The sequence below is a fragment of the Hesperophylax consimilis genome, chromosome 3, assembly GCF_061612785.1.
Source record: "Hesperophylax consimilis isolate HC1 chromosome 3, BYU_Hcon_1.0, whole genome shotgun sequence".
NCBI lineage: Eukaryota > Metazoa > Arthropoda > Insecta > Trichoptera > Limnephilidae > Hesperophylax > Hesperophylax consimilis.
Genome location: NC_142838.1, coordinates 12531169 through 12545416, shown reverse-complemented (window position 1 = coordinate 12545416; position 14248 = coordinate 12531169). Strand labels below are relative to the sequence as shown.

Sequence of the window (14248 nt, the reverse complement as noted above, 5' to 3'; positions counted from 1 at the left end):
ATTGTTAATCGAAAATATACATTATCCTGCGGATAAGCTATCAAGAGGATGGTGGAATACCCCCTTAACAAAATATAATAACTATGTAAATCTCTTAGTTGTGTTTGTGATATTGCATTGAAAATATATTAATTTGCATTAAGTGATAACATATCAACTCTCCTAACTTTGTAATTCCAAAATCAATCATTAATTTATCGAAAGGAATAAGAAATAAAACGAGAGTATCGCAAGAAACATACTCATTTTTATTAACAACCTAAATAATTATTCATTTTAATAACCAGTCACTCATCATTAATTTGCCTCTACCTCATTTGAAATTTGCAATAGTCTACATTAAATAGTAAAAAGATTATCCGAAAACATTGTACAATCATTAAGTTCAATAATAATTACGTCATAAATAAGTGTATGTACAAATATGAATTGTTTTAGGAAATACAATTATATATTTTTATTTCTAAGAAGATTATTAATTTATTGAATTGTATAATAACAATATAAAATTTTATATAATTTTATAATAGACCTCTAGTTTTATACAAAAAAAAATTTTGTATGTAAATAAATGAAAACAAATAAATTTTATGTATATTTTCTTTCACCAAATTTTCAATAAATCTTTCCACCAAAAATAGTACAAACAGCAAAACGTATGATAATTTAAATTTTATTTAATTAATTTTATTGCGTATGATAATTTAAATCGGTGTAAATAAACAGTATTAATCTCAAGTAACCTACCAGGTAAGTATGGTACTGTATATTATCTGCCTGTACAAAATTTAAATAAATATGAATAAAATTGTACATTTGTAGAAATGTTTTATATATTTGTACAGCGCCCTTGATGTGATTTTGCACAAAAACGGCACTATACAAATCATAAAAATATTATTATTATGATGTACAGGACCTGTACAGTGGTGACCGGATAAATTATCACAATGATAATTCAGAACACATTTAAAAAGTTATATAAAGCCATGGAAAGTGATGAAACAAAAACTTTATTAACTGGGTTAAGTAGGTTAGGTTAGATTAGGTTAGGTTTAATTTTTTTTTCATCGTTTCTAATGACTTTATATTACTTTTTAAAGGTGTGTTGAATTGTCACTGTGTTGAGTTATCGTGGAACCCTGTAGAGTATAGTAGTCCCAGAGAGGGTTTGTATGTACGTCATCGACTTCTTCCTTCTCACACGTCTTGTATGAAAACTAAAAGTTAACCCGTAAAAAACAAACTTTACTTATGATATATCTATTTTAATATATTTCAAAACTTTAAAAAAATTGTTTTACTGAGGATTGAACCGTCCTCCTCAAGGACAGGAGATCACAACTCTACCACCTCGCCAAATGCCGATCGGGTAGGACTGACATTTATTTTGTATATTAACTGCTGAAATGTCATCCGATCGAGTGTACATGATGGCCACCAAAAGGAATTCATTGTCATCAACAAGTATATCTCTCGAGTTTCAGCTCAACCGGATGCCGGGAAGCAGGTCAAATTTCGCTAACAAGATTTGCATTCATTTATTACCTAAAACAAAGCTGAAATTTAAAAAGACAGAAGATACCAGAACGATAATGTCAAGAACAACTTCTCTCTGGGACTATTTTATACAATTCTGATATGAAATAATATCAATGACACATATGAAAGTTACAATGCCTAGAAAGTGCAATGAAAACCAAGTGATATAATAGCGCAATACAATAATAAAATTATTACACAAAATAAAACTCAATAAACAGAGTTTTTATGGAGTTCTAAAAAACAACACCCAAAAACAATAAAACAATGGGTAATACCGTTGTCTTATTATATATTTACAACTACGACACATCTATCAATAAATTTAACTATCTCTTTATAATTAGATTTGTTTTAATTATTTTTAAGCACATTATTAATAATTGTATTGATTAAGTCATTTTTAACTATGGTTGGTTAAAATTAGTATTAAAATCTGGAAAGAATTCCATTGGAAGTGGTTCAATATCCAACTGCTTGGGAAGGACAACCATACTTGGAGGTAGTCTTTTTGGTACCAGTTTAATAACTGTGGTTTCTGTCGGTACATCACTTATATTTTCCAGCTTACGAACAGCACCTGAAATATAAGATCATAGTTATTATCTTACAGAGTAAAAAAATATCTTGAAATTTGGGTTCATTTATTCTTTTTTGGGAATAACTCATATGGTGTCTTAGAAATTGTTGTCTCCCTTACTGTCATGATGGGAAATATGATCTAAACAGTGTTAGAAAGAGAAAACACCACGCTTAATATTCAAATCTAGGTTAGCCACAGAAATACATATTAAAGTTTGCACCTTTATGAAACCAATGGTACCGAAAAAAATGTGTTACCACAAAAAATTGAGATGACATACATTTACAGACATTTAGTTACAAAAAACGTAAGGCAAGCCATATTTTGATGTTTGCATTCAATATTTTAATATTTAAAAAATATTTGTTTAATTAAATTTGAAAGCTTATTTCATCACCTTTCAAAAACATTATTTAGTTTTCGGATATGTCCACAAATAGTCCATTGATTTGGATTTTATTACAAAATGAAAATCTTCTGACCTTCTGACAGAATATGCCAGAGGACTGAGAATTTCAGTTTGTTATGATGACTAGGCAAAGTTAAATTAAGTTTCAATTAACTCCAGAACAATGAATAATGTACATCGTGTATAATACGTTTACCTTTAGGAGGGCCGTGGGTTTCTTCATATTCCTTTAATTCCTTTTTGTGCATTCTCAGTTTGTGGTCTCGCAGGTTAGAATTATCCACAAAGGTTTTTGGACACCAGAGGCAGACATAGGGTCTGTTTCCCGTATGCCTGTGCATGTGGCACTGAAATTAAAAATATACACTTTATTTTCTTTTAAATGAAACAGCACAAGAGTCGCAGCTGCTCCCAACCATCTGAAGCCAGTGAGACTATGGCATCCTCAATCGGGGTATGTTGTGAGGCTGAAGGTAGTAGAGAAGGAAGGAGATGTGTAAGAGGAAAGTGAGGAAATACCTGGCTATTCACATCTGGTCACCAAACGTGGGCAATGCTATTTTAAGGAACATTTCAATTCTCAATGGTGGTCTTACACCAGGCCGATACTGAATATCTTCCACTCTGGAACGTGCCGCAAGTATACTAAATATGATTTTAAATGATTTAATTGTGAAATACACCAGTGGGTTAAACAACATTTAAAAGAGGTGGCCAATTTAACCTCTGGAACACCGATCATGCACCAGTGACAAGAATTTTTTTCCCCGCCAATAAACCGATTGTGCACTGGCGACATTGAAATTTCGCCCTAGCTGGAATTTTTGGCCAGTGTTCAAGGGTATCTGAGAATTTTCTGATCCAGTTTTCCAGAGGTTTAATGCATGAATAGGTATAAATATGCCTATAAGTGTGTTTGTATATGTTGTGTGCCATTGTGTGTGTGTGTATGTCTGTGAGTATGTTGCCTGTGTTATTATCTATCTGTCTATCTTTGCATTCTAAACCTTTGATTGTAGTCACTTCTATTTCTATTTTCTCTAATGTGCTATAATAAATATTGTTAAATAGACTTGCTGACAAACTGCTTTGGCATTTTTTAATGAAGAATAATAAAAAGATTAAAAAAACATATTCATAAATACAAACATACATAACAGCACACATAGACCCACTGGCTCTACAGACTGACGGGTGGTCGTTAAATATAAAAAAAGAAATGTTAAAAATAGATGGTCAATTTATAACATAAAAAAAAAAAATATGGAAACTAACAGTTAAAGCCTTTTTCCTTTTGTAGACTTTTTGGCAAAAACCACATTTGTATCTGAAGATATCTTCATGGACCTTCATGTGACAGCGGAGGGTGGCTTTGGAATTCAAGAGAGATGGACACTGCGGACACTTGTAAGAGGTACCGCTGTGGCAGTCGTTGTGCACTTTCAAACGGTATTTAGTTTTAAATCTGAAAACAAAAACGTGCCAATCATTTTATATGTTATAATGACCATAACATAAAATAAATGTATTCCAAGACAGAATACAGAACATGCAGAAATAAGTACACCATATTGTCATGAAAATATTTAATATACAAACTTTTTTGGGCATTTGGTGCAGGCGTAATCCCTTTCGTCGGTGTGAGTAGATTTGTGGTAGGAAAGACTGGACGCCGTTTGAAATGTACGTCCGCAGATGTGACACACATATGACACTATTTTCTTGTGCACAACATCATCGTGAGATTTAAGTTGACTCTTATTCACAAATCTGAAAAATAAATCTATTTACTACTCTCGCTAATTAGACCAGGTAAATTATGAATTGCAACATAATATTTATTTTTATAGATACATATACCATGTTACAATATTTCACTATGTCACGGGGTAATTACTATAATTAGGTAAATTTGAAATCAGGTTTTTCGAGTTACACACAAAACCTATTTCCTCGCCCGTGTATGCCACAAAGACGTCATAATATGTGTTGTTGTATGGGTTTTGTGTCCAACTCAAAAAGCTGAATTTATAGTTACCTAGGTGTAGTAATTCCCCTCAATATTATACTTACTTGGTATCACACAATTCACATTTGTGTATTGCTCTTATTTCATAAGGAAGATGTGATACTTTGTGTTTATCGAGATGGCAAAGTCTTTTAAATTCCTTAGGACATTGGTCGCACTTATACATTGTGCTAGTAGGATGAAGGGATCTCTGGTGCGTCTTGAATGCTCTCAATGTCGGGAACAGAATATCGCAAGAAACACACCTTGAAGAAACAACCATAACAATATTAAATATATTTAATCGTCTGTACGAAATACAAAACAAAATAAAGGCATGCATATCGCCATCAGAATATTGGTTTGTTCTTTAGACCATTTAAACAAGTTGCAGGAAACGAGCATTACATGTTGACATATTTACTTATGCGATTGCTTTTGGTTAAACCCTCCAGCGTTTTACAGTCATATATAACCGGCCGTCCACATTTAATAAAAATATTTTTATCTTTTTTTCTATCACGCGGAAATATGTAATTTTTTGACATAATAATTCTTTCCAGTTTGCCTCAAATATTTATAAAAGATGCTATTAATAAAATCCTAAAAGTAGCCAAAATGAATAAATAATTCATATTTCGCGGCGCTATCGTAACAATCAGTTTAACTTTTAAAATATTTTTTTATTATATGAATTAGATAAAAGTGAAGTTATAGTTTTCTTACAAATTCCCCAAACAAAACGAATCTGTTTTCTAAATATCGAGTTCTCTCAATTTTTCTACAATTGGATTAGAAAATTACGTAAACATGTGGTTAGCGTTTTTGACAACATGTTTCATGTTTAGTAAAAAAAAAATTATTTTGAAATAGTAATGTACTTTTTAAATGTGTACACCGGAAAGATAATTTTTATCAAGTTTCTAAAAAATTAATAAATAGGATGTACATAGCGAATTTGAAATACACAGAAAACATTGCAAACTAAACAAATGTGTTGAAAGTACTGGTATGTACAAGATATATTCTATTGGGATATCATTATTTTCATTAATATATCTTGTAGTTTGTACATTGTTTAGATTCTATTACATTATTTTGTGTTATCCACAAAATGCCACACTATTTTCCATTTTTTTAGATGTAGAACAAATTATGGACATAGAACAAACTGACACTATTTTTTTTTGTGACAAGAACTATTGCTTTGTTCTTTGTCCACAATGTTTCAGGCGACTGACTCGATGTCATTGGTTAAAAAGGTTGTGGAACAAACCAATACGAAAGAAAACAGAGAATGCCATTTTTTTGGCAAATTATTAGTATTGTTTTGTTCAACATCCGGATATGGAACAAACCAACACAACATATTTTTTGTTCATTTGAAGCAGATAATTTGTGATGTGACATTATAATTTAAAATAAAACCCACCAATTTCATTTTGTCATACTTAATGCCGACCGGGTTTCGCTACAACCTAACTTCTTGAGGGCAGTATAATAATATGTACTGTAATAAAATCTAAAATCTAGAAGTAACATGTGTTATCAATATATTAAGCTTTCAAGTGGGGTTGCAAAATATATGGCTGAGCTCCAGTGGGGGAGATAGTAGTAGGTAGGGGGTTGGGAAGAGAGTGCTCTTTGTCAGTAAGGAACAACCTAAGTACTGCGCTTTTATTTAGGTTGATTTGATTGTTGATGACTTTGCTATTAATGTTTTTAACTTTCTTTAACTCTAGTGCCTCAAAGTTATCCAGTCTGATCTCTATTCCGTTTTTATGAAGTAACTTCACCCCTGTGTTTTTATTATATGGTCATTTTCAATGAGATGGTTGGCATTCAAAATGGCAGAAGCCATTATTATTTAGATGTCTCAGGTGCTCTTTGACTCGGATCAGGGTAATCATTTCATTGAAATAGACCGCATATATTCTCTGGCTTCAGTTTTATTTATTTAATTTTAATGTATCACAAATTAAGACCATGATTTTAACAAGGGTTGGGTTTGTAGCTCATATTTTTATGTTATTGTAATAAAAATTTCAAGGTTTCAGAACAAGACAAGTATTTTAAATGATAAATAAAAAATATGGTGGGTGTATGAGGCGATTTGTTGAGCGATGTACAGGTATAAAGAATTTTTGTGAGAAAGTAAGTTGGCAATGCAGACCTGTTATCAGATTCCGGAGAGGTGTGATTTCGTATATGGCGGATGACATTAGTTCTACTGGTCAGGTACTCTCCGCAGGTGCACAAGATCTTCAAGCTGGCTAAGTGGTCGCCCTTTGTGTGACTTTCCAAATGGTTCAAACGCCGAAACTCTTTAGGACACAGGTGACATTTATACCTTCAACAAATTGATATAAAATAAATAATATTTTTTTATAAATATAAGGTAAATCTTAGAAGTTGAGGTTTTATTCATTTAATTGTTCGAAAAATAAAAATATTCATACTAGATTTGTAGAAAAGTCAATAGATGTCGCACACTAAAATAAAAATGGATGTATTTATCAAAGACTCTTTCTAGATTGCATTTAGTTCGGGTAGAATCTTGAAATCATACAAAAAAAATAGAAGGTTAATAAATATATGCATTATGAAAATTAAGATAATGTTGGTAGCTCTCAGTCGAAGTATGTAACCACAGACATAGGAATTGATAGACGAGAAGATAATGGCGAGGGGTAAAATCAACTGTTGAAGAACGAAGGGAGTAAGGCTGACTGTGATTCGTCAATAAATCAATCTGACAGTAAATAGGCATCTCGCATTATAATATCACCATTTACTTCTTAAAAGTAAAACCTGCTTTTGAATGAATAGACATTTTTACATGGGAGCGCAAATTAGTCGCCACGTTATGAACAAATTTGCGAAGTCCAAATTCGGCAAAAAAATTCGGTTCTTTTTTCAGAGTCGAATATTTCGCTTAAGTATTTAGTTAAGACACTTTTATAAATGTTCATAATTTACTTCCCAGCAACCAACCAGCTTTGTGTTTCGCGTCCAGACATTTCTCGATGTGATAGTATATGTTTCTAAAACTGATCTATATTATACGATGTGAATATGCTTAAAATAAAGTAAAATAATGCTTATATATGGGAGGTAATACGACAATTGGGTTTATTCTCTTTTTCACATCTATTTTTACAAGTTTTCATAGTACAAGTCAACATTTTGCCGTGTTATTTCGTAAAATGAACCGATGATGCCTCGACCATAGTTCGCACAAGAATGATGACGTCACGTTTTCAAATTTTACTTGAGGCCATACGCGAGCACAGCCGGCTCCAATGGAACCGGTATGGGGAGTGGGGATAATACGCTTTTAATCACTTAGGGCAGGTCTACTAATATTCATATGTCTATGTATGTAACAGTTAAAAATGACACAAGTTGGTATGGTCAAATTAGCATTAGAGCACTTTCCCGGCAAGGAAGAGGTCGTGGGTTCAATTCTTAGCTGAGACTTAATCTTTTTTTGTTTCACATTTTTCGTTTGAGTCCTTAATATTGTTTTCAATTGTTAAAATATAACAATTTAAGGTTTCATTCATTAAATTATTCCAAAAATAAAAAAAATATAAATATAGTCATTTTTTTTTGATAATTTACAAAATTGATAATAAAAATGAGTGCCAACTTTAATCTTACTTGAAGTATGTGTAGTCAGTTAGTCCCCTTCTTGTTTTATATTCATATTTTCGAGTCACTTTAGTTTTCTTCATTTTCTTTTGTTTAAGGTCGGTTTCCAAACTTTTGTTTTTTTTTTGTTTAGAGATCGGCTCAAAGTCAGGATCCTTCTCCTTTTTTACTATGCCATATTTTTTCAGTTTTATAACAGCTGAAATTATAAATAAAATTCAATAAAAATTCTTGAAGCTGGCCTCGTTTTTCACTCAGGAGATGAAAAAAAAATTGTGATATCAGAGATCAAAAAGCACAATATTTAATTGAATCGATCCAAATTCTCGATCAAAAAACTAGTGTTGCGATGCGAAAAATCTACTGAAATAATATATTTCGACGAATAATTTGTTCGTTTCTAATTTTTACTTATTCTTTTTAATGGACCTTTATAACTTTCAGTAAATATTTACCTAACCGCTGCACTTTAAGGCACATATTGTGAAAATTGTACTTCATTTCAACTTAATTATTACAAAAAACAACTATTTACATGCACAAAATAGGTTATTAGGTTCTTAGTATGTGTGAACTATTTCTAACTTTATAAATTACTGTAAACAATTCTGTACTTTTTTAATAATATTATCGTGTATTTGGAGAAAATCAGCAGATCATATATTTTAAGTTGATGTACGAAAATACTTAAGGTGAGCCATTTGTAAGACTTTTTATGTTTGCATCAAACATTATATGTAATTTTTTTATGCTTCCGATTTTGTTGTCCGGGTTAAATCTTCCCCATAGGAAAAACTAAACCCTTCCACTCACTTTTCCACAAATGATCATCTAGTCAATCAACACTATGCAAGTGCATTATATAAGTAAAATAAATACAAAACAATACAAGAACAACAACACGTCAACTCACCAGAGATAAAATGGGAAAAAAAATTCACGGACTCCAGATATTTTCATACCAGAGGGTTCGGCTCGGTAGAACTTCTAACAGGGCCTATAAATCCTACTGATCCCACAACATAAATATTTAAAAAAATTATTTTTGATTTAAGATTTTAAAATTTTCTGTAATAATAAAATTTGAAAGGGTATTTGTATTGCATCACCTTTTGGAGGCGGGTATGGGTACCGCCGCCCCTGGAACCATTTATTGGATAACCAACACCCCTGCCGTGGTTCACCCCAAGTGGTTCGCTACGTTTAGTGATTCAGAGGGGGTGGCCGGGTTCACGGGGTGAGGTTTGTCTAGGTCTTGACTACCGGCCTGGACTTACCGGCCTACCGTGTGGCAGGTCAGATCGGGAGAGACTGGTTGGAGACCTTTTGACCTCCCCAACCCATCGCCTTTCACCGCCGTGGGAGGAATGGATTCATACACCCGTCACCCGTCACTCCTGGAAACATTGAGCCCAGGTTCCTACCCACCTCTCGTACCTCTTTCTCTCCTTGCTTTTCCTAAAAAGACCCACCGCACAGCATCCCTAAAGATGACAGACCCTGAGGGATATTTTTCCTCAGGGCCTCCTGTGTGAAGCTAATGTAAAAAAATAAATATTCCATTTATTTGGATTTTAAACCATCTGACAGCGTCTCTAAGAAATACAACGGTCAGTAATCCAAAGTGCTGATTGGTTAAATAAACTTACTTCTTGCCAGAGGATGTTCATCGGAAGCATCACTCTCTGTAACCACTTCACGCTTAACACCATCCAGCGTGTCTGCATCGTAGTCAGACGTGGCGTTTGCAATCAAAAGGTCATCAATCATAGGGTCATCAATGTCGGACTCATCGAACTTTATATCTTTTTGCTCCAGCAGAGATTGTAACGCTAATTGGGCAGCGAAACATTTGAATGCAAATTGCTGAAAAGCTTCCACAGTGAATTTGCATTGTTCGCACACACTTAATGGCAAAGAGTCCTCGGCATTTATCTGGAGAAAAATAATGAATAAGTGTCACTAAAATGTCAATATTTGTGCACACTGAGAGGACTGAATGCGAAGTTAAATATAACCCACCTTTATTGATAAATATGTATTAATCGAATTCCACAATTTCGAATTGTCATCCCGGATTGAATGCATTTTTAAATCGGAGATTTCCGCGCAAAGGCGGCAATATTGTGTTAAATCTACCATCTTACAGCCCCACAAATCCTACCATAGGCAAACAAAGCTTTCACTTTGCTAGCGTAAGCTAGGGTAAGCGGTACAACTTGTGAAATAATAAACTAATATTATTCCCATCGTGTCATAATAAAATCAAAATAAACATTTGTATACAACAATAGTGACTGCAATAATAAATTAACAATAAAATATTATTTGTTTCTCACTGACAGATGACGTTTGGCATTTTAATCAGTGATGCCATACCGCGAAAATGAAAATCTGTAGATTTGGGTGAAAAAATCGGCAGATTTGAGGCAAAAATCGGTAGATCGTCAAAATATTTATAAGTACTAAATCAGCGATGAATTCCCGAAATTTTTCGAATCCACGAGAATTCAGGAGGGACGAATAATTCCCCACAAGATTTTACAACCATGGGGGGGTGTGGTTTGCTAATTTCAAACGGGAATAATTCCCCCCATTTTTTAAATCTTTCGGTGGGGGATAGCTAGGCAACTTCGGGGAGAGATATGATTCCACACAATATTTTCCCCACATTTTTTCTAATTACATAAATAATATGGGGGTTGGCTAGAGAATTTCGAAAAGGACTAATTCCCCACATTGTGATTTTTGAGAAAAATTACCCATAATTCATAATCACTGAATTCGAAAGATTTTCTACGATTATCGGTATATTTTTGCCGAAATCTCGGTAGACTGGCATTTCTGGTTGTTGTTCAGTTTTTTAAATATGAAAATGTTACATAAAATATAGGGTTTATAAATAAGTAGGTATGTACCTACTTAAAAATATTCAATGATTTCACGGGGAATTTTGATGTTGATTTACAAAGAAAAAATTAGAAATGGACTTTTTCAAAGCATATTTTATTTAGCTATAAAATTTTACATTTTATGTCTAGTGTATGGACTAGTTAACTACTCTACTGTACGTTTGGAAGTGTGGATTAATATCAAATGTTACAGAACATCACTGTCCTTGGGTTTCCATGCAACACAAGACCACAAGAAGTGGAAAAGCATTGTTCAACAAGGAAATTAAAGTGGGCGATCTTAGGCAACTTGCAAACGATACAGTAGAATAAAGTGTTGATAATTAATGACTATTTTAAATAACCGTAATGTGTATTGTGTTCCAGATTACCAGCAGAGAGTAAGGGCTATGGCCATGGCAATGGCCAAAGTGTGGTCAGCGACAGAGATGTGAAGGATTCTCCCTCTGAAGCCGGAGCTGTGACAAAAGGACTGTGTAGTAGGATCTGGCCTTCTGCTTATTAGTGTATGTCACATTATTGTTTTATTGGCTTTTTCATATTACTCGTTCCTCTAAATTGGTGTTCCTCAGGGATGACTCTTAGGCCTCCTCTTATTTCTATTACTACTACTATTACTATGACTATTTATATATATGGATTTTTTTTTAGTTCAGTGCCGATAAATCGACGTTTATTGAAATATAAATTTAACATTTTGTACAAAAAAATAAAACAGTAATATTAGTAGTTTAGTTACTGTTTAGTATTGAAACAGCTTTGGATAATACCTACCATTTTTCCCATCATATACTATCCATTTCCTTCCTTAAAAACAGCCTTACCCACACTTGAAAAGAAGAAGATGATTTGTTGCATTGTAAATTGTCGCAAGTACAACATTCAACAGCATTCGAATTCGTGTTGTGTAGCAAGAAGGTGCAATTGTAGTGTCCTCGCCGTATTATTCACATGCTTTGTGCTCGGTTTGCAAATATCAAAATCATATTAAAGATTATCTCGTTTCGAAGGAAATTTCACCCCGTGAACAGTGCAAGTGATTTTTCAAAACCTATTGAATGAGCTTTACATTGTCGTATTTTTATTGTGGATTTGATTTACAGTTTATTTACGTGTAATAGAAAACGTTACAGTTACCATAATTAATTTTCTATATAATTTAACCTACCTCACTAAATGTAACCTGTTCTGAGGTAGGTGGGACATCTGGAATGTACAATAAAAATATTTTATTGCCACGTTATTGACATATTTATTTAATTTAATTTTGCTAAAATATTGATGGAGTAAAATTAATAAGGATAATTAAGTATGTAGTCTGTAAAAGAAGAAAAACAACAGTACATTTTTGGTCATATTGTTACAAAGACAATGATTAGGAAATATAAAAGAAATAAAAAATAGAAAGTGAAAATGCTACAGAGAAAAAATATATTATATAAATCTGTGGAAAAAGCTATAAGAACAACAAGTTCAATTTCCTTGTGATCTTTTCTCATTAGCCATTCAGTTATGTTTTTGAAGGAATACATATTAGTTATTACTATGGTCTGTAGTGGCAGTTTGTTATATGCATGAGGCGCTGTATACATGTGGTGTCTTTAAAAAATGGTTATCCTATATTTCGGTACCAAAAGTCTCCCTTGTGTTTTTGCTCTCGTGCCATAGTTATGGGTGATATAAATTTGTGGTTTTTATACATACATACATATATTGCTTTTAGGCTTACCTTATTGGTTTATTGCCTGACATTAAGGACTCTTAAAGACTGGAAAAGCGAATTTGTTGGATGCCTGAAGGGCTTTCTAAATATGATCCGTATTATTATTTCCATATAAAAAATATATGGTAAGTATAAAGAAGAACAAAAAAGTAATTTGGGCTCGTATTGTGAACTATGCAGAACTGTGTTTCAAGTTTTTTTGACCAATGCATTTATTTTTCCAGGTTCAACTGCTGAACGAGATAGTTAACCAGAAGCGGGAGTCCGAAACGAACCGTGTCAGTGTCGGCACCAAGCACAGCGACGTCCCCGGCGGTGGGAAGAAACCGGGATTCTGCTCCGGGATCTGCTGTTGCTGCTGCAAGAAGAAGAATAAAGATTTACAAATCAATTCAACGCATCGGAAAATCAGTTCAATCGATGAACATCATTATTTTCCAGCCATAAATATTATTATGGGTATTCTTGAAATACCACCATACCTTCACTATTGGGAGTCATAGATTTTTTTATGTTCAAAACAGATATAATATCGTTAAAGCCTTATCAACAAATTTGGAAATATTTTCTCTTTACCAATAAATAATTCATATGATTCTGATAGATACTACAAAGTGAGTAATACATAAAATATTTATGTATTAATGTAACCCATATGATCTATATTAAAAATAAAAATGTTTGAATGTAAACCCAGAAAATAATTTAAAAAAAAAACACTTGATGTATATTTAATAAGTTGCATTTTATCAGAACTGCTTCTATTATATTGTTATATATATATATATTTTTTTTTTTCTTTTCTTAATTTGGACTTAAAGTTTTATTTCGTTATTTAATTGGTAAATTATATGAAAAAAATAATTCCGTTGCCTTTGTAAACAGAGAGTTCTTCATTATATTCCCAAAAAGACGTCCAAAATTATCAATGCATGCATAGTGCTTCACAATATGTGTGTAGATGATAAATTTAATCTTCCAGAATACCTGATTTATCATAAACTATATTTAGGACTAATTAATGGTGGAATTGCTGCTGAGCGTGGGCCCGGGGGCGGTTAACAGAATTAACCCAGATTTAGTGGCCGGTAGAGCTGTTCAAAATTATTTCCGTTAAATGTTTATACTTTTAACTGTGTTTTTTTTTCATTTTAAATACATCAAATAACAATATTATTCACTTTCAGTGTTTTGTTGATTGAGCATAAAAGTAAACAATTTTTTTTTAAATCTAACTACACTTTATTCATTTTTAATTTTGTCTGGAAGGCAATTATATATGTTGCTCCCCTCGTAACCAATGGATTGCTTTCCATAATGAGTATGTATGGTGTTTAAATGTCTTTTATTATGTTGCCGTGTAAAGTGTATGTGTACTTGGGACGTTTAAATGGGTTCTGTATTTGTATGTATGAGT

The 14248-nt window shown here is 32.7% G+C and overlaps 1 protein-coding gene across 1 annotated transcript; it reads right to left on the bottom strand.

Moving 5' to 3' along the window:
* Nucleotides 1–38: 38 nt before the first annotated feature.
* On the bottom strand, nucleotides 39–10562 carry LOC149424972 (uncharacterized). Its single transcript, XM_089650889.1, has 9 exons — nucleotides 10219–10562; nucleotides 9846–10131; nucleotides 8206–8395; nucleotides 6716–6892; nucleotides 4608–4808; nucleotides 4134–4304; nucleotides 3810–3999; nucleotides 2731–2881; nucleotides 39–2122 (listed from the first exon to the last, which is right to left on the bottom strand). The coding sequence occupies exons 1-9, from the start codon at nucleotides 10336–10338 to the stop codon at nucleotides 1950–1952; spliced, it is 1659 nt and encodes a 552-aa protein (XP_089507015.1). The 5' UTR covers nucleotides 10339–10562; the 3' UTR covers nucleotides 39–1949.
* Nucleotides 10563–14248: the final 3686 nt, after the last annotated feature.